The 27388-nt window shown below is 38.6% G+C and overlaps 1 protein-coding gene across 1 annotated transcript; it reads right to left on the minus strand.

The window, feature by feature from the left end:
- Positions 1 to 1566: 1566 nt before the first annotated feature.
- Positions 1567 to 26325, minus strand: LOC122041831 (exocyst complex component SEC8-like). The gene is made up of 7 exons (XM_042601659.1): positions 26180 to 26325; positions 25876 to 25955; positions 25138 to 25328; positions 24883 to 25047; positions 23942 to 24043; positions 2157 to 2251; positions 1567 to 2079 (listed from the first exon to the last, which is right to left on the minus strand). Exons 3-6 carry the CDS (start codon positions 25204 to 25206, stop codon positions 2180 to 2182), a joined length of 408 nt encoding a protein of 135 aa, XP_042457593.1. The 5' UTR covers positions 25207 to 25328; positions 25876 to 25955; positions 26180 to 26325; the 3' UTR covers positions 1567 to 2079; positions 2157 to 2179.
- Positions 26326 to 27388: the final 1063 nt, after the last annotated feature.

Consider the following 27388-nt stretch of genomic DNA (forward strand, 5'->3'; position numbering starts at 1 on the left):
TTCATCCAAATCAACCGTTGTTGGATTTGAACTTCCTTCGATGGAACCTCTTTTACCTGCATAGCAGAATTTATGCGGATCGGGTGCTCTATCAGATTTGAGAACGAATCCAGTTACGCAACCTCTTCGGCAAATACAACTTAGTGCAATCTGATACTTTAGTAGATTGGAGTATCCTAGTTTGGGATTCAGTGATCCCAAAAGTTGTGATTTTCGCAGCTTGGCCGCCCATTGGGGATGAGTTTAACATGCGGTTGAAGCTTCTTAGAGAAAAAAAAAAAGTGCTTTAGGGGATTGTCATTGTATTATTTGCAGGCATAGAATATCTTGAATCAATTGATCACCTATTTTTCAGATGTCAATCAGTGCTGGATGGTTGGAATCTAATCTCAAAATCAACTGTTCTGGAGAAGCGAATTCTCCTTGGATACTTGGGAAGCCTGGGCCACACAATCAAACAAAAATCAGCAATGCATATTGGAAGAATGTTCAGTCTTTAGGTAATTATATTTATTCACCACACAATATCGTTTTTAAATACCAAGATGTAATTCGTTTTTTTAACGGTTCCCTAATATCGACTCCACGAATATGGAGGAAGATAAATACAGATACACAGATCATAGACGTATAATGGGGTAAATCTCATATAGTTAGTTCTTAAAAATCGACTCCTACCCATTATGTCAGAGATGTTATACACCCATCATCTGCGCTACGCCCTGGGGGCATATGTCTGCATTTAAAGATCATATGAGATCGAGTGGGATTTTATGATCCAACAAATAATAGCCTGAGAGAATGATTCAGATAAATGAACCGAAGTTTTCAACCCCAGCAATACAATAGAAAAAGGTAAATACAGGTACACATGTCATAGGTATATGCACTGATAAAGTTGGCCCGGGTCATCTACCTAGGCTATGGGCTACAAGTGCATACGCGCGCATCACGCAAATTAGCCTCCTATTTTTTTTTTTCATTTTTTCCCCTTTCTCAAGAAAATCACCTTTCCACTATTGTTCGGCTCCGGGCTACAGCCCAGGTAACCATAAATATAGCTCCCCCTTAGGTGTATGATGGGATAAATCTTAAATGTCAGTTCTTGAAAATCGATCTCTGATCATTACGTCAGAGATGTCATACGTCTACCGTCAGCGCTACGCCTTTGGGGGCATCATGTCTATATTTAAGGATTACATGAGATCGAGTGGGGATTTTATGATCCAACAGATAGTAGCCTGAGAGAATGATTCAGATGAATGGACCAAAGTTTCCAACCCCAGCAATACAATTACACACTTGAGTAATCAAGGTATTGTTTGGTAAAGAACTATCAAGCCTTTAGGTAATTAACCCAGCCTCAGTGTCTATTGAATAATACAATTACCCCAGCCTTTAGGTACACACTTGAGCAATACAATTACCCCAGCCCTTTAGGTAATTAACCCTCAGTGTCTTTTGAACAAATGAGAAACTTGTAGTTGTACTTCCTTGGAATGAATATAATCTGAAAGTTACAACAATATCTATAACGTTCAACAATTCCCCTTAATATCTTCAGCATGCAGAATTAGGATGACAAATGGCTCGAGAAACAATGATATCAACCTTGCAGTTGATGAGTAGAAAGGAACTGATGGTAATAGGCAGCAATCTCATAGAAATTTACAAGGAATTCATACAGAAGAGTATGAACAAGTATGAAGAATAGCCATGGCTAGCTGTAAGATAAAGCAATTAGATCATGTTACCAAAAATGAGCACGACCTCACCATAGCCAAAGCATGATCATGATAACAGTATCGAAGCATGATCCAGATACAGGCATCATGAGTAGCGTCAGGGGATCTAGTGACTCAATATCCCAGAGATGCGCTTCTCTGCATCGTCCGGAATCTCCCTACTGGTACATTAACCTTCAGAAGGCTGGAATACCTGCACAAAGGATTTATATATATACACAGTCATTAATCACTTCAAAATTACATTGTCACATCTTGCATTTTCTCTAGTATATATCACTTGCTCTTCTTGAGTAAAGAAGTAATCATGTTCTTGAATGAATGCTACCAAGGCCTGAAAACAGAGAAAAATATGCAATCAATCTGATATAAAGAATATCATAAAAAACAATGTAATTCTAGTTTTAGTACCTCAAAAGGCAAATTTAAGAGCTCTAATACGTCCGGACATTATCTAATCTCTGTTGAACTGCCTCACTATTAATTGATGGTATGGATGCAAGAGCCTGCAATAGCATAAAGAAAACTCATTTAAACATTTAACTAGTATGAAGTTCATTATGTGGTATTTTCAAAGATATATGTTCTGTATATAGGCTACGATAAAATATGAAGGTGAATTTACATAAGAACAATAAAGAATCTTAGCACAAAAAGTTAATATTGTCATTTTCAAATTTAATTGGGCAAAATTCAAATGAGCACCCCTTTTCTACAAATCATTAAAGAGGCGTCCTTATTTATTTTTCATCAAAAGAGGATCCCTCTTTGTGTTTTTTCCCCTCTACACCCGCTAAATCAACAAACGTCCTGCCTAAATATTAATACATCCCTTTAATCCCATCTAAGTAGTGCACCTTTTCATCTCCCTGCAAATGTTGCTTTGTCTCTGTGTCGTTGACACACTTCTCGATTTTTTGTCTCCGACCCACAATACTGTTCTTATTTATTTTTTTCCTCTATTTTTATATATTGATTTTGTTGCCTATTGTTCATGCAAAAGCACTTGTATACTCTAAACCTATAGAAATCTCAAAATGAATCACTCCTAATCTTCACACAAAGTGCTCCTCATTTTTGGAATCATTATCTTAATGGTGCCCAACTTTGATTTTTTATCAAAAAAACATCCTACCCCCATGTATAATTACACAACTGCCCTCTACTACATTATTCCCATTATTATCTCTTGCCTATATTTCTCACCTAAATCATGAACCAGGGGCACGTTGTAGCAGCTATGAACCCGTAATTACTACACAATTGTAGTAGCTACGGTTTCATAGTTGTAGCAGCTATGAAGCTACAACTGAGCTGCCACAAAGTTGTAACAACTACGGTTTAGTAACTGCTACACAGTTGTAGCAGCTACGAAATCGTAACTCCTACAACATGAATGTTAGATAAGTTTTGAGAGATCATAACTTTTGACTCGTGTAGAACCACGAGACGCACAATATATTAAATCGAAGTTCGTTCAAAAATCTATTTTTGTTAATAGGTGTAACCCGTAACGGTTTAGTCGGAGGCCCAAAAATATGGTTTACAGCCTTTTCGAAGGCTTTGAAGAATTTTAGTCATCTTGATTAAGGTTATTTTCCATGTTGTAGCTAACAAAGAAATAGAAGGGAATTTCTTAAAAATATTTTCTATCTCATTCACTAAGAGAATTACAATATCTAGACATCAAAGATTATCAAAACCCTTAATCCTAGGATCTAATATAAGAAGAAATACAACAATAATTACAATAAGGAGAGAGATAATCAAGGGATTTACAGCTAGGGATTTAAAGATATAAAAAACTAAAAATAAGGAAAGAATATATTGACAACATTGTAGTTGACAATATTGGCATCCCCCCTCAAATTGATGTGGGTAAGTCTATTAGCATCAATTTGCTACTGAGAAACTTGTGTGGTTGGCTTTTCAAAGCTTTTGTAAAGACATCAGCTATTTGAAGATCAGTAGTCAAATCAGGAAGAGTGATAAGACCTCGAATAAAAGCATGACACTCCACCTCGATGTACTTTGTGTGGTCATGATATGGTTTGCAGCTATTTGAATGGCACTAGTATTATCACCATGAAATAGAGTAGGATGGTGGAAGAAAACCAAGTTCGGAAAGAAGACCATGTAACCATACAAGTTCAGAACAAGCATGACTTTATACTCAGCCTCCGTGGAAGATTTAGAGACAATTCTGTTTCTTACACTTTCAAGAAGTCAAGGCATCTCCAAGAAAAATGCACCCGTCTATTGTAGATTTCCTAATATCCGGGCAGCTAGTCCAATCTACATCACTATACGCAGTTAAATGAAGAGTAGATTTTGTAGGAAAATACAACCCACGAGTAGATGACCCAATTAAGTATCGAATAATACGACGAACTGCAGCACGATGAAGATGTCGAGATGATTGCATAAATTTGCTAACTATATGGATGGCATATGAGATATCGAGTCTTGTGATTATTAGATAGATAAGACTACCAACAAGTTGCCTATATAAAAGAGGGTCAGGCAAAAGCTCGCCTTCATCTTTTCGGTATTTCACATTCACCTCCATTAGCATATCAACAATAGTCACATCCTTTAAACCGGCTAGCTCGATGAGATCTTGGATATATTTATGTTGATTTAAGAATCATGATCTTGAGAGTGAACTTCCAACCTAAAAAATATGCTCTAGGTGCATGCTTCAATATGTGCACGCTTTACGAAAAAAAAAATCTAATAAACAAAAGGATTAATATATCTATTAAAAGTCTTTAAAAATGTCTTGAAAAATTCAAATGACCATAAATAAAATATTCTTTGATGAAGTGGTAGATTATTCAAAAAATTAAAAATAAATCAAAAGTCCTTGAAAATGCAATAGATGAAATATCAAAGATCAAAATAATCTTCATCTTCATTGTCCAAATCTACGTCATCACCTCCATCGCTTGATTTATATCCATCAGTATCTTTTTCATCAGTTTCATGGTCAAGGTTAATCTCTTCTTCATTAACAAGACTAATTTGAGCCGAAGAATGCTTTCTTTTTGTTGACGCATATGATGATGTCCCTTTTGAAGAAGACGCATTTCGAAATTGAAAGTCATATGCACTTTCACCAACCCCAGATGCCCGTGCTACATCACTCTCAACGCAAATCTTCACCTTCGTAGACAAAATCATTATCGTCTTTATCACTGTCATCTAATTTTCCCAACAACCATTCATTACTATCATCTATCTCTAACAAAGTAATAGGATCAATCTTATCAGCTGTGTGAGAATAGCCTGAAGCATCAACTGATTCAACAAATAAGTTTCTTTTAGGACCATTTACCAAAATAATTATCAGAGTCATGCCATTTTTATCCGTCCACCCATCTGCCATGATTGTGCACCCAAACTAAGCATGAATTTCTTCATGGGATTTGAGAAGTGAGTTTGTATTTGCCAACTCCTTCAACATTGCCCGGGTAATCTACCTGAGCTGTGGACCATTAGTGCGGACCCCGGCGTCCGCACTAGTGGCCCACCTCAAAAAGTTAAGTCATAATATAAATTTTAATATGTATTAAAAAACTCCGACTTACATGTTCAAAAACACTCCAATTATGTTCACAGCTTGAAGAAGAGCATGTAAGGTTCAAAATCTTCATTGTAAATGTTTTTAATTCAGGTGTTGATGCATCATAAGAAGACCACCAATCAGCTTCAAATATAAAAACATATAAGATTAACTGTATTACCATCCAATATTGATATTGCACGATATGTTATTTAAAAATTTACATGATGATTTTGAAGTTCTTTGTCTGATAGTCATTGGCAAACCAAAAAGTCCTACTTTCTTGTATTTTTCCAATTGATCAATGATCTTATCTTATAAATCCTCCCCTCACCAATCTAGATTTGCACTTGTACAAACCCTCCATCACTTCTGTATCATTTTCTATGTCAGGATTTAAGTAAAAACACTCTAGATATTCGGCTGCGTGGAAAGGCCGATGGAATTGAGCGTTCCATCTTTTGTCAATGAATTCAAAAATGCTACGATATTTCTCTTCATTATTGTTAAATGACGTAGCGGTAACTTCTTTAGCTTTGTCCATTCACTTATAAATATAACCTATAGGAGACCTTTTTTTTACCGTCTGCAATACTTTCACTAATGGGCCGCCAACTTTTAATACAAAAATCATATTTTTACCAAAAGAAGGCATCAACATCACTTCTCTGCTACATGCTTTCTACTGCCTCTTTAGAAAATCGACTATTTGCCCACTTTTCAAATGTAAACATCTTTCTCAGATTTGCTTGTTATAGGTGAAACTGTTTTAAAGTAAAAAAAAAAAACAATTGCAAAATGTGTCTTTGCAGTTCTTACCATGCTTCTCTATGCAATCATCATGCTCAAAACTTATAGTCTGTTTTAAATATAGTCATTCACCATCAATGCCCGTTAATGCAATTTTCTGAGATGAGGAATTTTGAATATATCCTCGCGCAACAAATTTAAACAATGAGCTGGGAGTTAGTATAAGGGTGGAAATCGATTTTCCAAAAGACGACCTAAAAAAAAAGTAAATTTAGTCAAAAATTAATAATAAAAAAATTAAAAATATGATTCAATTCTTAATTGAAAGTTTAAAATATTATCTGCACTAACATTGCAGCTTGCATTATCTGTTATAATCTGAACCATATTCTTTTCTCCAATGCGACACAAATTTAAAAAGTAACTCAAACATCTTATCAACTATGTGAGAATAGCCTGAAGCATCAACTAATTCAATAAATACACTTCCTTTAGGACCATTTATCAAAAAATTTATAAAAGTTCTACCCTTTTTATCCGTCCACCCATCTGCCATGATTGTACACTCAAACTTAGCATGATCTTCTTCGTGGGATTTGAGAAGCGAGTTCGTATTAGCCAACTCCTTCAAATACTTAACCCTCACTTCATGATATGATGGAGGATTCAACCCCGATACAAATTCCCAAATAGCTTCAATACAAGACTCAAAATAATCATATTTAATGGTGTATTTAAAGGAATTTCGGCATCATACATTTATCTGGCAAATTTCTCAACTGCAATCTCAACTTCTTTTTATTTTCATCAAATTGTCCATTGTTTTTTAGCACATCTTTGTTTAACAATTTCATTGACATTTTCATAAAATAAAGATTAATAGGTCTCGTTTGTTTACACTTTTTACCTTAGACCGTAGGATGGATGCTTGGATCAGATATTAGTCATTTCCCTTTCACTTTAGATTGAAGACCATCTTCATGTTCTTTTAAATAATCCAAATCATCAATATCATTAGAATAAGGAATATCATCCATTTGATTCTTCATTTTATTTTTTTTATTTTTTATGAATTCTCTAATTTCTTCTTTAACATGCTCGAGACATTTCAGACAAGCTTTAACATTTCTATTGCCCCTAATCGTAGTTGTCAAAAGCGCTCGCTTCACTCGCTTAAGCGTGAGGCGCAAGCTTCACGCTTCTGAGAACCCAAAAGCGCAAGAGATCCAGGAAGCGTTCGCTTAGTTGCGCTTCATGCAAAAGCGAAGCGTTCGCTTTTACGCGAAGCGGAGAACTTTCCTCTTTTGTTTGGTTTTTTGTTTATTTTTTTTTATAAGTTTAAAACCATAAACCTCTTTAAATTTTCATCTACTTCAAACCGCTGCCTCTTCGTCTGCCTCTCACCGTCACTATCATGCTTCTTCGATTGCCTCTTCAAGGTAAGTGCTTCTTTTGCTTATCAAAATCTTTCCAACATCTTTGACATCCTGCGAGTATCCTGTGACCTTCTGACGGCTCCGAACCGTCGCGTCGTCCTAGGATGCTTCCAACGACGCCTCTGGTGCTGTCGAGGCGTCACGATCGCGATCGCGAGCACTGTGTAGGTATTTTTGTAGGATTTAATTATATCAAACAACTCGCAACTTAAATGGGGTATTTCGAATAGGTTTTTATAAAGCCTATTAAATAATCCCAATAAAATATATAAAAATATATTAATTAAATATATAAAATATATATTTAAAATTTTAAAAAAATGTTAATTCAAATAAATCAATACATCAGATTTAAAATTTAAATACATAAAAATTATATTTAAAATAAAAAAAACCTGATAAATTTTATTAATTAGATTTAAATATATAAAAAAAATATTTAAAATTATAAAAATCTAATAAATTTTATTAATTCATATAAATAAGTAAATCAAATTTAAATATATAAAAAATATATTTAAAATGAAAAATTCTAATAAATTTTATTAATTCATATAAATTAGTAAATCAAATTTAAATATATAAAAATTATATTTAAAATACAAAAAATTCTAACATATTTAATTAATTCAAATAAATCAAATTTATATTTTATAATTATTTTTTTTCTTGTTTTATATTTTTTTATTGATTGATTATCATTGATTTTAGCAGTCTTGATTTTTAACCATGTCAAATATAACAATTCCATCAATTCGAAAGGATATTGCTTGGAATTATGCAACATGTTCATATCTTAAAAATCCAAATATCATGAGTTGGATTTTTTTTTTTGGCAAAATAACAAATGGCGAAATTTATCGACACAAGCTAAATTTAGTTGGGGGCAATAAAAATGTAAAAGCTTGTCTGAAATGTCTCGAGCATGTTAAAGAAGAAATTATAGAGTTCATGCAAAAAAAAAAGAGTAATTTGAAGAATCAAATGGATGAAATTCCTCATTATGATGATATTACTGATTTGGAAGATTTAGAAGAACATAAAGATGATCATCAAACTAAAGTGAAAGGGAAACGACTAATATCTGATCCAAGCATCTAACCTACGGTCTAAGGTAAAAAGTGTAAACAAATTGGACCTATTAATTTTTATTTTATGAAAGATGTCGATGAAATTATCAAACAAAGATGTGCAAAAAACAAAGGACAATTTGATTAAAATAAAAAGAGGTTAAGAGGTATTGCGGTTGAGAAATTTACAAGATGGATGTATGATGCCGGAATTCCTTTCAATGTTGTTAAATATGATTCTTTTGAGCCTTGCATAGAAGCTATAAGACAATTTGGCTCGAGGATGAAACTGTAGGATCGAAAAGAATTTAGATATCTCCATAATGATATGATATTGTCTATTTTGGGCCTAAACTCTTATGGTTTTGCTCTTGGGCTCTATCCAAAAGGCCTCGTGCCAATGGAGATATTTTTTTTCTTATAAACCTATGATCTTTCCCATGTGTTTTCAATGTGGGACTATATTCGCAACCTTACAACCCCAACAGAAACTTCCATCACATCATTAAGTGAGGGTTAAGTATTTGAAGGAATTGGCAAATACGAACTCGCTTCTCAAATCCCATGAAGAAGATCATGCTAAGTTTGGGTGCACAATCATGGCAGATGGATAGACGGATAAAAAGGGTAGGACTTTTATAAATTGTTTGGTGAATGGTCCCAAATGAAGTGTATTTGTTGAATCAGTTAATGCTTCAAGCTATTCTCACACAACTGACATGATGTTTGAGTTACTTTCTAAATTTATGTATCGCATTGGAGAAAAAAATGTGGTTCAGATTATAACAGATAATGTAAGGCTCGCGAGCGACTCGAACAATATAATTTGGGCTTGAGTTCGGCTCGAAAAAGGTTCAAACATGTTCGAGTTCGGCTCGAAATCGATAAATTCGAATACGAATCGAATATTTTTCGAGCCTGCTCGAAAAGCTCACGAGCCGGCTTGATTCGTTTGCAACCCTAATCGCAACACGTAGGACGAGTCCGGCAACACCGTAGGCGTCTCGCGATGCCTCTGGGACGCCAGAAAATTACAAAAAGTAAACAAAATAACAAAAAGAAGAATCTTAACCGTGATCAAGAGGCAAACGCTTCCGGCGGTGAGAAGCAGACCAATCGACGATTTAAAGAGAGTTTAGGGCTTTAAACTAAAAAAAAAAGGAAAGTTTATGCAAAGGCACAAAGCGAATGCATCGCGCTTTTGCTCGAAGCATAGTGAACACGCTTTAGAGAACTCATGTGTTTCCGAGGTCTATAAAGCGCTAGTCTTGTGCCTTGCTGCACTTTGCGCTTAAGCGAGTGCTTCGCTAGCTTTTGGCAACTTTAGAAACATCAGTTGATTTATGAGGTTAGTAGTCGAGATTATCAATTGACCGTTAAGTAGGATTTTGACTTATTCATATTGTTTTAGTCATCCTTAGCTACTCCTAGATATGTTAGTCATTTCCAACCCTCTGAAATGCTTGATAAGCATTCAAAGGAGAAAAAATAGTGAAAATAATAAGGGAGATAAAAGCAGAAGATTAAGAATTGAGGGGGAGGTTAAAGTTCAAAGTTAAACTTTTAAGCTCACACACAGATTTTGAAACTTCCTAACGTTTTAGGAACTCAATAACATTGTTGGTGCAATAATCTAAGGGTAGCATGCTTTGAGAGGGAGGTTCACCGTAACGGCATGAGAATTGATCTTTGAAGGTAGTATGCTCAAGGTTGAGTTTTGAAGAAAATTTAATGTAGGAAACATCATTGAGGTGTCGGTATGAGTTTGGAATGAAGGAGAAGAATGAATTAGTATAGACTTTTTGATATATGTCAAAGGAAGAAAATAAAGGATTTAAGTTAGAAAATTGTCATTTATGCTTTGCTATAAGAAGTGGAAAGTTGAGCTAATGAGGTAGCCTAACTTAAATATATTGTCAACTATTAAAAAGAGAAAGATTGTTGATGTAATCGACCTCTAGTCAAAGTTGACTGAGCTCGAGTTGGCTCGAGTTGAATTTCGATATTTGATCAATATGTTTGATATTAAGCAATACGTCAGGTTAGTCAAAGATAACCTAATAATTGATCAATATGTTTACTAGTCGAGTAGTATGTCAAATAGAAGGACATCTTGTTGGAGAGGAAGATTGTTAGTTCAATTATAAAATATGGCAAATTAAATAATAAGTGTTATTAGAGAAATAATCTTATAAAATTTTTTAGGAATCTTTAGATTTTTCAGGATTTAACCAGAGTCTGTATGACGCATTTAAGGGGATGAATCGATTAGAGAAAGTCTGTTTGGAATAATCATTTAAGTGAGAGTTGATTGAGGAATTAACTTAGAGTTTAATTAATCTTAACCCTAAGTATATAAATTAAGTTACTGTGCCCTAAATCATTTTTGTCGATTCCCTTTCTTCCTCTCTCACCCATTTCACTCCGTCATCACCTCTCCCATCGCCCTCGCCGCCACCACCAAATCACCAACGTCGGCTACCCTAGTAACAATGGTCGGAGAACCATCCCGAAGGCCAATCGCTATCTTGAGGGTTCGCCCTTCTCTCCCTCACGGTTTCTCTTCTCCCAATTTTATTTCCCCGACGCCACAATCCAGATCGCACCGTCGTCGATCAACCAACCGTCAGTCGAACCCCATCTCCTCCACTGATCACCCCAGATCTATCTAGCCGTATCCTTTCTGAGTCATCGCCTCTGCACGGCTTGGCTCTTGGCCAAGAGGGGGGAACCCAAAACCTAGCTTGGATCTCTCGTCACTGCACCTGCGAGTCGCGACTCCGACCGCCGGAACACCCGGTTCCAGCCAACCCTTGCCGGAGACCCAACCGTTCCACTTCTGATTCTCTCCAGCTAGGACTTGGCCACTGTTGGCTAGCTATAGCCACCAGATCCCTACCTTCAGCCGCCAATCTAGCTTCAAGACCAGTGTTGGACCTTAGCCCTAGTTTGACATGAAGTTTCCGGTCAAACTATATTGTTCCGGCGATCTTACTAGAAGATGAGGGTTGATTGGAGGTATGTGGTTAGTTTGAAGGTCGTGGATTAAGAATTTGGTTTTGTGGTTAGTTAAGGATGTGTTGATTGTGATTTAGGGTGCTTGATTTGGAGATCAACAGTTTCACCTAGCTCCGGCCACATTTCCTAGAGCAAGTTCTTCGACTGTGGGTCAACAGAGGAGCATCCAAATTTGGATGAGTCTTAGAGTTGGTTTCATTTCTGCATTGAATTTGATTTGTTAATTGATGATGGTGTTAGGTTTAGTTGAATATGAATTGTTTAATGGGAATGTTGATTGTGGAATAGGGATGATTGGATTTGGTTAAATGATTCATGATGCTTAATCAATTAAGGTGGTAAGAGATGACGAACAAATTAATCAATTGGTTAAAAATCAATGTAGTATCTGATCTCTTTTATATGATGGATTAATTGGCGTTACCTAATCAGATTAGGATTAGGTTTTGCTAATTGGTTTATTGTGGAATTTAGCTATGATATGTATCCTGTGATGCAGGACATGGATCCGAGATGAGCACTTTAACGTGAGGATAGTTTCAATACGAACTACAGATAAAAGCGAGTACTTCCTGCCTTGTTCATTTAGTACTTTAACCTTAGTGCATGATCTATATTTAGATAGTTGCTATATTTACCTTGAGTCCTTGACTCTATTCGTTCTTAATTCTTGAGCTTGATCTTTTATTTTTTGATCTTGCATGTTGATCTATTTTGATATCCATGCAGTCTCATTGTTATTCATGCTATTTATGACCATATATACTCATACTATTATGCTAGCGATATTATACCGTAGTATAGCTGTAGAATATTGAACTAAATTACCAGCTTGATATTTATTCATGTCTGTGTATTTGTAAGATCATATCGTAGTATACGATATCGAGTATCCTACTTAACCTTGTTTGTTATTTAAACACTGGTCAGGTTAAATTCTTCTAGCTATTGTGACATTGTTATACCCCCGTCGACCATTGCTCTCATTCTTGGTTGAGAGAGTCGTCATCAATCGTTATTATATTTTATCGACTATTATCTCCCACTCTTGGTTGAGAGAGTCATTAGTGATCGTTAGTATGTCCTGTTGACTATTGTCTCCCACTCGTGGTTGAGAGAGTCGTAATATATATACGACTGCTCACGAGACTATTCGTGATAGTGAGTCCGCGTACAGTCCATAGCTAGACAACTACATATATACCCTATCTACCCACAAGACCATTCGTGGTAGCGAGTTTGCCCGCAGATAGTGACTGTTTACTTACCCTGTTTGTCCAAGAGACCATTCATGGTAGTGAATTCGCCTGCAAACAATGACTTTATTTATCCTAACTGTCCATGGGACCATTTGTGGTAGAGTGTTCTCCTGCTGTCAGTGCTTGTTATATATATTTGTTATATGTCAGTCATGTATTTGTTCGTGCAGGTTGGAATGTACTGTATGTACTCCCGATTTATTGGTCACATCTAGTTGAGCAAGTTAATGAAGGATTATTATTGTTAGTTATGCTTTAGTTAGCAGACGATTATAATGACACACTTTTATAGTAACTAATTTTCTTGAAACTGTATACCTTTGCTCTCCTTATGTTATTATCATACACTATCTTCTATTACTCGCAGAATTCATTTGGATTCACTACCTGTTGTATTTTTTTTTTCTTCATGTAGCAAGTAGATGATATTTGTATGAAGTTGCTTGGAGGATCTTGCCTGCCAGTTCCACGTCGCATCAAGAGTTTTGTTTTTGCTGTTGCTTTTACTCATATTTTGGTTTTTTAAACATGTCCATGTAATAATTAATTTGAGTGTGGATTTTTATCTTGTGTTGGTCTTTTGTTCAGTTTGACGATTGTTGTGGCAGGCCGAGTCGGCTCACAGTCTATGTTGTTTTCACATCTAGAGTGGATCGAGTAGATCCCTCTATTGTCCAGGTTGGACACTTTTGGTTTTTTTTCCGCTGTGTGGCTATCCAACCATGTGGGTTGTATATATATTATTCTTGTATTGCCCTGTGACCACGTATCCCGGTTTCAATTGTTTTTGTCGTTGGACAACCTTACCCTCAGGGTGTGACATCAATCGACCTCAGATTAAGATTAACTAAGATTGTTTTGATAATGGATGGTTAAGCGAAGAGTCTAAGTGAGTCATGTAGGACTGGACATTTGGAATGAGAAGCAAAGTCCAAGTGAGTCATGCAAAACCGAACACTTGGTGATGGTGAAATCCTAATAAGTCAAGGTTGACCGAATGTTAGGTATGCGAAGTGAAGGTTTGATAAGTCATGAAAAATAAAATGTTAGACACAAGAAGGGAAGTCCAAACAAGTTAAGGAGGAATGGATGTTTGACGGTGGTGAAGTCCTGGTCAAGGTTGACTAAATGCTAGACAACAATGAAGGTCTGGCAAGTCAAAAGTTGACTGGATGCTAGGCAAAAGTGAAGTCCCAACGGGTCAAGATTGACCGGATGCTATGCTAAAATAGAGGTATCAATCAACTGCTATAGAATAACAATCGACTAATGAATCCCTAAACCACAAATTCGAGGTTTGAGGGGCTTACGGTATATTAGTCAATTGATGGGTATGAGCCATCGACTGATGCAACAAAGAAAGAAAATTTGGGTCAATCCGAGAATTCGAGTGATCATCATCATTGATGTACACGATCAGTCAACTAGTCAACTAGTCAACTGACACTGTTGGAGCAAATAGAAAGTTTTAAACTCGACTACTGCATTCGACTGTTGATGCAACAGTCAAGATGGCAGTCGACTAATGACATGTATGGTAAGCTAGAAGAAGTCGTTTAGTGGTCAAAGTTTGACAACGTTTGAGCAATCGACTGGTAGGAGCAAGCAATCGACTATTAGGAGGATTTTGTAGGATCGTTGTACTAAAGGAGGGGTGAATATCGCTCATAGCTTTTACGTTTTTCGAAAATCAATAGCGTATAGAGTACGTACAACGGAAATAAGGAAGTAAAGAAAAAAACAAAAACCAAGCTAAACTTTTGATTTTACTTGATTCGAAGTATGTGACGACTCCTACTCCAAGGCCCAAACTCGTTGAGTGTTTACTTTAGGCAATTCACTAGCAATTCCAAATAATACAAAGATGAGTACAACAAATTAATAATTTAAGTATTACAACTGAAAATTATACCAACAACGACAGTGTTGAAATTGTGAGCTTTTGGTCGTCAGAGCAGTGTTACAGCTTCGTCGGATCGTCTTTGGAGCAACGCGCAAGAGAAGGATCTCGAAGATGAGTTGTACTTGAAGAGTTGCTCAAACCAATCTTTTATAGACTGTTGAAGGCGCCACATCCCCTCATCCTTGGACTCAATAACCTCCGCAATCTACGTTATTTATCCATCCGAAGGCGCCTTCAAGGCACTCGAAGGCACCTTCACGCCCAGCTCCAAGGCACCTTCGGCTGCTTGGAAGGTGCCTCCGCGCCCTCCCGCACGAAGCCTTCGACCAGGGTGCTTAAGGCGCCTCTAGTACCATGGTAGGCACCTTGAGCACTGTTCATCCAAGATCAACTTGCGTGTTTCGGCTCCTACAAAACATATTAGTCTAAATACACAAAGATACCCAGCAAAACAGAATTAATACAACAAAAAATATGGTAATAAAATGTTTGATAGTCTTCAAACTGTCCAGTTTTGACTTTCGGATTTTCCAAAAACCCTAGGTCGAATCTGTTAGGATCCTTCGTACGGCTAGAGAGGGGGGTGTGAATAGCCGCCCCAAATCGCTCTCGTTTCTTCCTACAATTAGGTTAGTCGCAGCGGAAAATACAAAGAAACGAAAGAGAAGAAAACCAAACCTTAACACGAGGATGTAACGAGGTTCGGAGATTAGGGCTCCTACTCCTCGGCGTGTCCGTAAGGTGGACGAGTCCGGTCAATCCGTCGGTGGATGAGTCCCCGGAGAACCGGCTAATACAATATACTCCTTGTGGGTGGAGAAACCTCGCCACAAACGTTTGCAACAGCAAACAAAGAGTACAAGGAATACAAGTAGAAAGATAAGAACAATGTACAAACACTAACTCGCCTTCTCGTCGACTGGGGTCCCGGATGAAGTAGCAACTTCACGGACAGATGCAACAGCAAGCCAGTCGAAGAAAAACACTGTCGGGGAAGCTCACGCGAAGCTTCAGCAGCGGTTGAGCTCAGCAAAGCTCGGAGCACCAGAAGAAGCAGAAGCTTCAGGCAGGAGAGAACTTCCAGAAGGAAGAAGCAGTAGCAGGACCGAGTGATTTCACCGAAGTCCTGTAGCCCTCATTTATACCTGCGAAGAAAGCGAAGAAAACACAGAAGAAATCTAGCCGTTGCGACGCAACGGCTAGTGCCTGGATCGGTCAGGGGACCGATCGGGACCTATTCTGATCGGTCCCGGACCGATCGCCTTCTTCACGTAAGCGCCCACCTTCATGCGGGTTCGATCGATGCGTGGACCGATCAGACACCGGATCGGTCCACGCACCGATCCCAACCCTGCTTTCTCGGCGACATCGTCTCGATCGGTCCCCACCGATCGATACGGACCTGATCGATGCGTGGACCGATCACCGCCTCTCTTGCCTCTGTTGCGATCGGTCACCGATCGATCAAGAATCAACAGAGCTCCGATATCGATCGGTCACCGGACCGATCGAGCCAACAGATATCACTGGATCGGTCTGGTGACCGATCCAGAGCTTGGGTTTGGCCCAAACCAAGTCCCAAGACTTCCAAACCAATATCCGGTCAACCTTGACCTATTGGTACTTCATCCCTAGCATCTGGTCACTCCCTTGACCTGCTAGAACTCCCTGCCAAGTGTCCGGTCAATCCCTTTGACCTACTTGGACTTTCCTCAACACCAGATGTCCGATCATCCCTGATCCATCTGGATTTTCCCTTGCCTGGCTTCACTTACCAGGACTTTCACCTGGCTTCACTCACCAGGATTTCCACACTGCCTAACATCCCAGTTAGGACTTTCCCACTGCCTGGCTTCACTCACCAGGACTTTCACCTGGCTTCACTCACCAGGACTTTCCCTTTCACCTAGCTTCACTCACTAGGATTTTCACCTGGCTTCACTCACCAGGATTTCCACACTGCCTAGCTTCACTCACTAGGTCTTTCCCCTGCCTGGCTTCACTCCCCAGGACTTTCTCCAACTGCCTGGCTTCACTCACCAGGACTTTCCGACTGCCTGGCTTCACTCACCAGGACTTTCTCCCGTGCCAAACTCCCTGTTTGGACTTTCCCCGTGCCAAGTCTCCATACTTGGACTTTCCGCGTGCCAAGTCTCCGTACTTGGACTTTTCCAGTGCCAAGTCTCCATACTTGGACTTTTCGCGTGCCAAGCTCCCTGCTTGGACTTTTCCGTTTGCCAAGTCTCCATACTTGGACTTTTCAGGTCAACCAGGTCAACCTTGACCTAGGGTTGCACCAATAATCTCCCAACCATCTATTCTTGTCTCACATCAAGAATACAACTCTTCCACGAGTGTCAAACATCAACATGCAACTCAACTAGGTCAATCTTGACCTAAGGTTGCATCAACAATCTTCCCAAGTCAAACATCAAAATACAACTCGAGTCAAGTCAACTCGAGTCGGGTCAACCAGGTCAACCTTGACCTAAGGTTGCACCAACAATCTCCCCCTTTTTGATGTTTGACAAAACTATAATCAAGTTAGGTTAACCCGATAACCTAACTTAGGTTTTCCAACCATCTTCCAATGTCCAATGTTCTTTCCTTGAACATTCTCGGTTAACCCGATAACCTAACTTGGGTTCTCCAATAGTTCTCCCCTTTTTGACACACATCAAAAAGAATTCCAATGTTCTTCCTTGAACATTCCTTGACATTCTTCCCCTAGCTTAGGTTAACCCGATAACCTAACTTGGGTTCTCCAATGAACACTCTCCCCTTTTTGACACACATCAAAAAGTAAAAGGAGGATATCAAGGTCAAAAGTTTCTTCCTAATGAAAGTCCCATACCTTTCATTGAAACTCTTAATTTCCCCCTTGATACTAAACTCAACAATCAACTTAGTGATAATATCATATCACTAATCCTCAAAAGTTTTAAGGAGTAAAAACTCCCCCTAAAAGTCAACTCCCCCTTGACAATTAGGTAAAAACTCCCCCTTAAAGGTCAACTCCCCCTTGACCATTGCACCAACAATGTCTTTGAGAGTTCCAAACATTTAGAAATCCAAAATCACAACTTCCTGAAATTCAGCAGGTTGGCACGCCCTGATCGGTCCCCGGACCGATCAGAACCCCTCTGGATCGGTCCCCAGACCGATCCAGCCTTTCACCAGATCGCAGTGCTACTGGAACTCACTGGATCGGTCTGCAGACCGATCCACAATACTCTGGATCGGTCCGCAGACCGATCAGAGCTTCCCTGGATCGGTCCGCGGACCGATCCAGCCACTGAAATCAGAATTTCTGATTTCCCCTTCCGGAAATTCAGAAACTCCTAGAAAATTCCAGAAAATTCGAAAAATTACGAAACTTTGAGGATACATTCCTCATATCATACACTATCATGGAAAAATAATTTTCTATGAAAATAGTTTCCATTTTCAAATCTTGATACAAAATTCGAAAACTTTGAAATAGTTCAAAGTTAAGTCAGTTTTGTATCACAATGTTCAATGATGAGTGCTATCACTAGGAAAGCTTCATCAAGGTTTTTCAAATCAATTTCAAAATGATTTTAAACCTTTTAATTTGGGACCACAATCTTAGGGCTATATGCACATGACTTGTACACAAGCTTTCCCTATGATCCCCCATTTCTTGAATTAGGCTCATCTAGGTACAAGAACTATGTACCTTGATCCTAACTCATGATCCTAATATCTCACACACATCTAAGGTGTATCAAATCACATTCAAGTCAATTTGATGTGAGATATGGGTTTAGGTATCTTAGACTAAGGTCTCATGCATTTTCTAAACACAAATTTGATCTTAATATCAAAATGTGTTTTTCATCCTTAAATCAATTTCATTGATTATTAATGCAAGAGATGATGACATGGCATAAATTAATAACATAAATGAAAACATGTGCCAATGTCATGATGTCATGGCATAAAGTTTGAAACTAAACTAACACATGACATATAGATAACCTAAGCATTATCATGACATTTCAAATGATAATAAAATAAATATGATGTCATGGCATGGCATATGGCAACCAATCATGGCAAGTTAGCACAAATAAAATACCTAAATTCCCTATCTAAGTATCCTTAATCACTTAGCTAACTTAAGTCCTAATCCTAGATTGCCCAAAGTGCTCCAAGAAAATGTCAAAACCCAAATTGGCATTTCTTGATCTCTTGTTTGATTTATACCATTTAAAATTCTACAAGAGTAGCACTTCTAATTTAAGGCCCGGATTGCCTTGATTACCTAAGAGAATATCAAAATCCCAATTTGATATTTCTCTAGGTTTTTCAAAATTGTGTCAATTTAAAGTAAGATTAATATATTCTCACTTTGGCACACTTTACTCTTCCAAGGAGTGAATGATAAAGATTATTCCATTTCATTTTCAAAGGTTCCCAAAAACCTTGAAAATGCTCCTTGAGTGTCAATTTCCTTAAAGTTGGGTTAACTACCCTTCTTATTGGAGTTGACACTCTCTAACCCATCTATGGGGTAGAAAATGCTCCTAGGAACCCAATACCTACTTGAGCTCATTGGGTTCACTAAAAATTCACTAGGGATGACTTCCTAGCAACCTCCTAATGACCCTCTTAGGCTTTAAAGCCTTGGTCATTTGGGTCTCATCAAGGTCAACTATAGGGGTGACTCCCCTTGTGACCTTGGTAATGGTCTTCCTAGCCCTAGGTCTTGTTCCATAATCAAATGGAACATTATGATATGTGGGCTTGACCATTTGGGGCTTAGGTTTGTGACTCAAACCTTTCTTGTCCTTGGACTTGGGTTTTTGACTCTTAAACCCTAGAGATGGCTTCTCCATGTTTTTAAGAGCCTTTTCTAAATTATCAAGTCTTGACCTCAAGACTTGATTTTCCCTCTCTAATACCTCAAGTTTTAATTTGTCATTTTCTCTTGAGATATTCCTAGGCATGTGTCTAGTTGATTTAGGGTTTCTACCTTGGTTTTCCTTAACCTTAGAAGTGTTAATCCTAGGGTTAGCATTCCTAGTAGTATCCCTATCTAGGTTGACATGTTTAGCACCTAAGCACATGTATTGATTTCTAAGGTTATCATGCTTGTCATTATCGACAAGTGCAATAAAATTCCTAGCATGCATTTTATTAGAATTGCAAAAATGAACCTTAGAGGTTACCTTAGGGTTTGCCCTAGCTCCCCCTATCGATGTGCCCGGTCTCTTGCCCTTGTGAGGTTGCCTCCCCCTCGGACAATGGCTCCTATAGTGTCCCCTTTGCTTGCATTGGAAGCACACGATGTGTTCCTTGCCCTTGCGTTTCGGGACTCCGGCTTCCTTGACCTTTGGCGCGGTGGAGTCTTTCTTACCCTCTTTGGACACTTACTCTTGTAATGTCCATGTTTCCTACACTCAAAGCACATAATATGTAATTTAATTGAACTTAAATTGCTTGAGTTACCTAGGGTTGAGGGTGGAGATGAGCTCTCTTCTTCATCCCTCCCGGAGGTAGAAGCTTCTTCTTCTTGCTCCGAACTTGAAGAAGAACTCTCCTCCTCTTCTTCCTTGGATGTTGAGTAGCCCTCAACTCCCAATTCGCTTCTTCCATGATGTGAGCTACTTGACTCACTAGGCTCCTCTTCATGGCTTGAAGTGGAGCTCTCCTCATGGAGTTTGTCCAAGTTGTTCCACAACTCCTTGGCATTGTTGTACCTATCTATCTTGCACAAAACATTATTAGGTAAAGCAAATTCAATAATTTTTGTTACCTCGTCATTGATTTCGGATTGTCGGATTTGCTCTTTCGTCCACTCCTTCTTCTTGATAGGTTTTCCTTCCTCATCCATCGGAGGGGAAAACCCTTCTTGTACACAAAACCAATTTAACATATTAGTTCTAAGAAAATACATCATCCTTACCTTCCAATATGTGAAGTTGTCGTGAGACTCGTAGAAGGGTTGAATGGTGATGTCTTCTCCATAGAGATCCATCTCTAGCCCGTGCTCCCCCGGGTGTTGATCCGTCGAAGAGCGGCCTTGCTCTGATACCACTTGTTAGGATCCTTCGTACGGCTAGAGAGGGGGGTGTGAATAGCCGCCCCAAATCGCTCTCGTTTCTTCCTACAATTAGGTTAGTCGCAGCGGAAAATACAAAGAAACGAAAGAGAAGAAAACCAAACCTTAACACGAGGATGTAACGAGGTTCGGAGATTAGGGCTCCTACTCCTCGGCGTGTCCGTAAGGTGGACGAGTCCGGTCAATCCGTCGGTGGATGAGTCCCCGGAGAACCGGCTAATACAATATACTCCTTGTGGGTGGAGAAACCTCGCCACAAACGTTTGCAACAGCAAACAAAGAGTACAAGGAATACAAGTAGAAAGATAAGAACAATGTACAAACACTAACTCGCCTTCTCGTCGACTGGGGTCCCGGATGAAGTAGCAACTTCACGGACAGATGCAACAGCAAGCCAGTCGAAGAAAAACACTGTCGGGGAAGCTCACGCGAAGCTTCAGCAGCGGTTGAGCTCAGCAAAGCTCGGAGCACCAGAAGAAGCAGAAGCTTCAGGCAGGAGAGAACTTCCAGAAGGAAGAAGCAGTAGCAGGACCGAGAGATTTCACCGAAGTCCTGTAGCCCTCATTTATACCTGCGAAGAAAGCGAAGAAAACACAGAAGAAATCTAGCCGTTGCGACGCAACGGCTAGTGCCTGGATCGGTCAGGGGACCGATCAGGACCTATTCTGATCGGTCCCCAGACCGATCAGCTTTCTTCACAGTCCACCTTTGCGTCGCAACGGCTAGTGCGTGGACCGATCAAGCTGGATCGGTCCACGACCGATCCCAACCCTGCTTTCTCGGCGACGCCGTCTCGATCGGTCCCGACCGATCGGGCCCTTTGATCGATGCGTGGACCGATCGCCTCTCTTTGCCTCTGTTGGCCGATCGGTCACCGGATCGATCAGATACACAGCACGCCCGATCGGTCACCGGACCGATCGGGACCCCTCTGGATCGGTGCGGTGACCAATCCGAGCTTGGGTTTGGCCCAAACCAAGTCCCAAGACTTCAAACCAATATCCGGTCAACCTTGACCTATTGGTACTTCATCCCTAGCATCTGGTCACTCCCTTGACTGCTAGAACTCCTCGCCAAGTGTCCGGTCAATCCCTTTGACCTACTTGGACTTTCTCAACACCGGATGTCCGATCATCCCCGATCCATCTGGATTTTCCCTTGCCAGCTTCACTTACGGGACTTTCACCGGCTTCACTCACCAGGATTTCCAACTGCCTAACATCCCGTTAGGACTTTCCCACCGCCTGGCACTTACTAGGACTTTCACCGGCTTCACTCACAGGACTTTCCTTTCACCTAGCTTCACTCACTAGGATTTTCACCGCTTGCTTCACCAGGAGTCACACCGCCTAGCTTCACTCACTAGGTCTTTCCCTGGCTTCACTCACGGGACTTTCTCCTAGCTTCACTCACCAGGACTTTCATGCCCGGCTTCACTCACGGGACTTTCTCCATAACTCCCTGTTTGGACTTTCCCCGTGCCAAGTCTCCATACTTGGACTTTCCGCGTGCCAAGTCTCCGTACTTGGACTTTTCCAGTGCCAAGTCTCCATACTTGGACTTTTCGCGTGCCAAGCTCCCTGCTTGGACTTTTTCGTTTGCCAAGTCTCCATACTTGGACTTTTCAGGTCAACCAGGTCAACCTTGACCTAGGGTTGCACCAATAATCTCCCAACCATCTATTCTTGTCTCACATCAAGAATACAACTCTTCCACGAGTGTCAAACATCAACATGCAACTCAACTAGGTCAATCTTGACCTAAGGTTGCATCAACAATCTTCCCAAGTCAAACATCAAAATACAACTCGAGTCAAGTCAACTCGAGTCGGGTCAACCAGGTCAACCTTGACCTAAGGTTGCACCAACAGAATCGACGTCTACTGTTCCCTCAACGGGAACGCGTCTTCACCTACTCCTCTCAGGAGAGTTTACCTATTGCCAAGCCGGTCCTCCAGACCGCTTAGACTTTTGCTCAGCATCCGAAACATCAAGACTTTCAGCTAGACATTTGATCCCGACCCATCCAATCTTCCGCCTGGCGTTTGCGACTTCAAGACTTTCACCTAGCGTCCTCGACCCTAGGATTTTACCCAACGTACCTGCCAAGACTTTGCCTAATCCCCCGGACCAAGACTTCGTTGCCTAACCGCAGCTAGGACTTTTCACCTGTCTAGCCTCAACTAGGACTTTCCTTTGCCTAAGATCACTTAGGACTTTCTTACACACTTAGTTCAACTTGTTATACTAACAATAACCCTTAACTTAGAACCCTTTGCCATTATCAAAACTCAGGTTTGATCATCTGGTGTTCCTTGCACCAACAGTTTTCAACCTCGATCTAAACCCTATAAAAGAGTTTTCGTAGAGGATTTCGACGTTAATTCTAGAAGACTTTAAAGGGAAAGTGTTGTTGTATTCCCGACCTTCAAGAGACATCAAAGCAACCAAAAGCGCCCAAACCAAAGATTCATTGTTGTAAAATATTTCATTTGGATTTTCTTATTATCTACTATATCTTTGTATTTGTTTGTATTGCTTGTAAAAGAACGAATTTGTAAGAGGTTTCTCCGTCAAAAAAAAAAAGAAAGAGGAAGAGAAAAAATAGTGGTGTTATCACCAGGACTAGGGCGTGGAGTAGGAATTGGAGGTTCCATTGCACATTAACATTTTGTAGACAAGCACGACAAACGACAAATCAAAGTAAATCGCTATTTGCCCCCTCCCCCTCTAGTGTCATTACCCGTCCCAACACTCAGTTGGCAATGTTGGTGTAGTGGACAATGTAGCCATAAAGGCTTTCAATGCACTAGTGACAAAGGATCCACTTAGGTACTTCCCTCCTCAGCCTCTTGAGAAAGTAGATTCTCACCCTCCTTCACCCTAAGCCCCCTCACCCACAATATATTTACTTATATTTTATAATCATTTTCATTAATTATTAATCTAGATGGTGGTTTGGCATTTCTCTTAGAAACAAAAATACATTTTCAAGTCAGAATTATGGAAGTGGGATGGATAGGGAGGAATTGCTAACATGTGAGATACCATATATAAGCAAATTTTGTTTTTTTTTAAAAAAAAATGAAAGTGGAGTAAGAGGCTCACCACTTGAAGTCCTCTCTCTAGCACCAGCATTGTCTGGACCTGTAGCTGAACTGCAGCATAGAACTGCTTGTCTAAAATCAGTTTCTCAATTTCAGCAGGAACCTATAAAGATCCATAGGTATAGAAAATTCACCAGTTTGCACCCATCATAAACTCTTTCAAACTTCCTTCACTATGCTCTATAAAACATGTCATCTTAAATGTGCATGCTATCAGAAGTATGCAAAATCTCAATAATAAATATGCTGATGCTGTATTGCTTTGTACATATATGTATATATAATATATAAGCTAGATTGGTACAAGATGTTGATTATCTACATGAGATAGAGATTTATTTAAGCAGATGTTGCTACTGTAATTCAACAAAAAAGATCATTCAAATACAAGTAGTTATTTTCAAATCAAGCAACCTCTCACTCCTCAGTGTTCAAGCAATAGGTCACACGGTTAGGAATAGTATAATCATGTGATATCAGATTATCAAATATTGTTTTGAGTTTGATAGCAGTTGTAAATGAACAAGATGTAATTATTTGTTGTATTCTATAATCAAAACATTATTAAAAATAAAAAAGGTAATTGCAGCATATGGATGATAAACTGCTGATACATCACATTGCATCATCAATGCAAAACTTGGAACTGGCTACAACGTTTTCCTTTATGAGATAAAAGATGCACTGACTGAAAGACCTATTATATAGATGCAAATTTCCATGATAGATAGGCATGCAGCAAAATAAGAAAGCAAGTCTTAAGCAGAGCTAAGTCAAAATTTTGCTAATGTGACTTTAAGCATAGTATCAACTGGAATATGGAAAAATAATGCTAAGACCAAATGGTAGTGTAATTCAGAAATTGAGGAGTTATTCAAGTGAAATCTGTAGTTTGACATACATTTTAATGCATAACATCTTTACTTCATGGGGTTAACATACCTTAGATACACTCTCAATTTGATCCAACAAAGCTAGTGCATGGCGCAAACTAAGAGAGTGGTACCATAATTGATGCAGTTGCTTATTGTGAGAGCCAAGAAGTTTCTTTGCATCAGCCATATCAACAGAAATACTCTTAGCAGATTCACTAAACAACCGCAGAATCTGGATGAGCACACAGAACAATAACATTATTTGATTCTTCAACTAAAAAGCACTGTGAAATTTCTCTTCCAATACATTTGATAAGACTACCTTGAGAGAAGTATTGAATTGCTTTATTAAACCCATGATGATAAACGTGAACAACTTCATCCACAACATCCTCAACAAGATCTCTCTGTTCCTTCAAGAACTGAACTTCACCTTCATGATCTTTTGATGTCAACATGTGGACAACATGTGGCAATGAATCTAAACGGCTCACAGCTCAACTTTCATCAATCCTGGAAAGACCCAATTTCAAGTATTGCAAAAATGAGTACAACAAAACACATTCAGTTTCATTTTTTTATTATTATTACTATTAACTTCAAAGGTAACAACATAAAATGGAATCAAATAAACTCCATTGTGAAGGAAGCAAGAAAAATTATAATTACAAATCACAAATCCAACACTGTTCATTAACTTTACTGGGAAGAGAATGGCATGTCTAGGTATCAAATAGCATCTACAACAGAGAAGCATGCATAAATTTTAATAGTGACTCCACGCATAAGTGTATCTAAACAGGACTAAATCTATCCATAGTCCTCTGTCATTACGCAAATTGAAATAGAGCACACATTCAGTTCGCTACCAGAGTCTGACAAGTCTACTAACATTTTACACACCTATTGCATGATCATCATCTCCTCGACCACAGTAGCTGACAATGTTATTAAATGCCATCTTTCTTCCTTATGGTCGTTCAAAAAGAAAATAACCAGGGTAACAACAATTCGCGAAGGAACAAGGACAAAAATTGTAAATCAGCAAAAAGTAACATACCTCTTTATCAGCAGGAATCGGCGACCCATCGAAGATCCCTTTAGCCCTTCCGGAACTCATCGTAGCAAGTCGATTAAAACCTGGACAAATCATACCAAACATTCCGTCAAAAAACCCAAGAGCAATCCATCCAGCAGTCGTTCTACTGGCATAACCCTGCAACCGTATCCTAGGTATCCTTATAACGATCGCTGCATTGTGAAGACTGAGAAACAACTCGAGTTCTAAAAAATGCCTCGAACGAGAGCAGCAAAAATGCGGAGAAAATGGAAGTTAAAGTGATCCGCGCGGAATAGCTCCAGACCTTATCGACGGGCCACGAGATCGTCCGGCAGAGAAAGGGAGATCGAGATTCAATCCGACGATGAGTGTCGGGAGGAAGGAAGAGGCAGAGAGATCAGCACAAGGTGCGGCGAAGGCGGACGAATGAAGTAGAGAGCCGATATTCATTACGTGGCGGCGCCACCTGGCAGGTGGATGCGAACGCCTGCGACTGGCCATCATGCGGCTCGGGTCGGTCAGCCCATTTAGGCAATGAGTTGAACAGGCACGAATCATCGTGGGCCATATTCGGCATGGCGCTTTTAGCCCTTTTCATAATAAAATAATTTTTAAGAATAAAATCAGTCAAATATTTTACGTAGTAAGTTTCACTATTATTCATACTCAATTTTTACAATTTTAAAAATGCACATCGCATTTTCATTATATCTCTCTATTTTCAATTTTTTTTCAGATTTAAATTCAAAAAATTAATACTTTTAATTTAAATTATCAAATTAAGATGGGAGGGCATGTATACATTAAAAAAGTTTACCGAGTATATTAATTTTAATTTAAAATTATTTAAAATTTTCTAGATTCATCCGTCAGTTTAATCTAAAATTAACTAACAAATCTAAACTATTCAAAAATTTAATATTTTTTTGGGGATATGGCAACTCTTAAAAATCTATTAATGATGTTGATTAGTGAACATCATTGTCTTAAACTTTATAACAAGCTATGACAAATTTTATCAAGTTTTTAGGATTTAAAAATTTATTGTTTTCAATTTATACTATTAAATTTAAATTTCATAGCATGAATATATTAAAGAGATTTTTTAAAAATATATTAGTTTCGATTTGAATTTTAAGTAATTAGGAATTATTTAAATCCATTAGTTGGAGAAAAAAAACAAAGAATGATGTCGCAGGGCAAATAACAATTATGGAAGAGGTAGGGGTATAATAGAGTCGATCTGAGCCTAACTCTTAAATGTTTGAGTTTGACTCGTTTATAATCGAGCCGAACTCGAGTTTTATTTAACGAATATATTCATGATTCACGAGCTTATTCAAACTTTTATCGAGTCTAAACGAGTTTAATAAATATAAATTATAAATTTAAATATTCATTTAAAACTAAATGATATATTTAGAGAAAATTATAATATTTTTATTAAAATTTATAATTTTATTCTAATAAATAAATTTAATATATTTATCTATATTTTTCATAATTAGAGTAT

This window comes from Zingiber officinale, chromosome 2A, assembly GCF_018446385.1.
Source record: "Zingiber officinale cultivar Zhangliang chromosome 2A, Zo_v1.1, whole genome shotgun sequence".
NCBI lineage: Eukaryota > Viridiplantae > Streptophyta > Magnoliopsida > Zingiberales > Zingiberaceae > Zingiber > Zingiber officinale.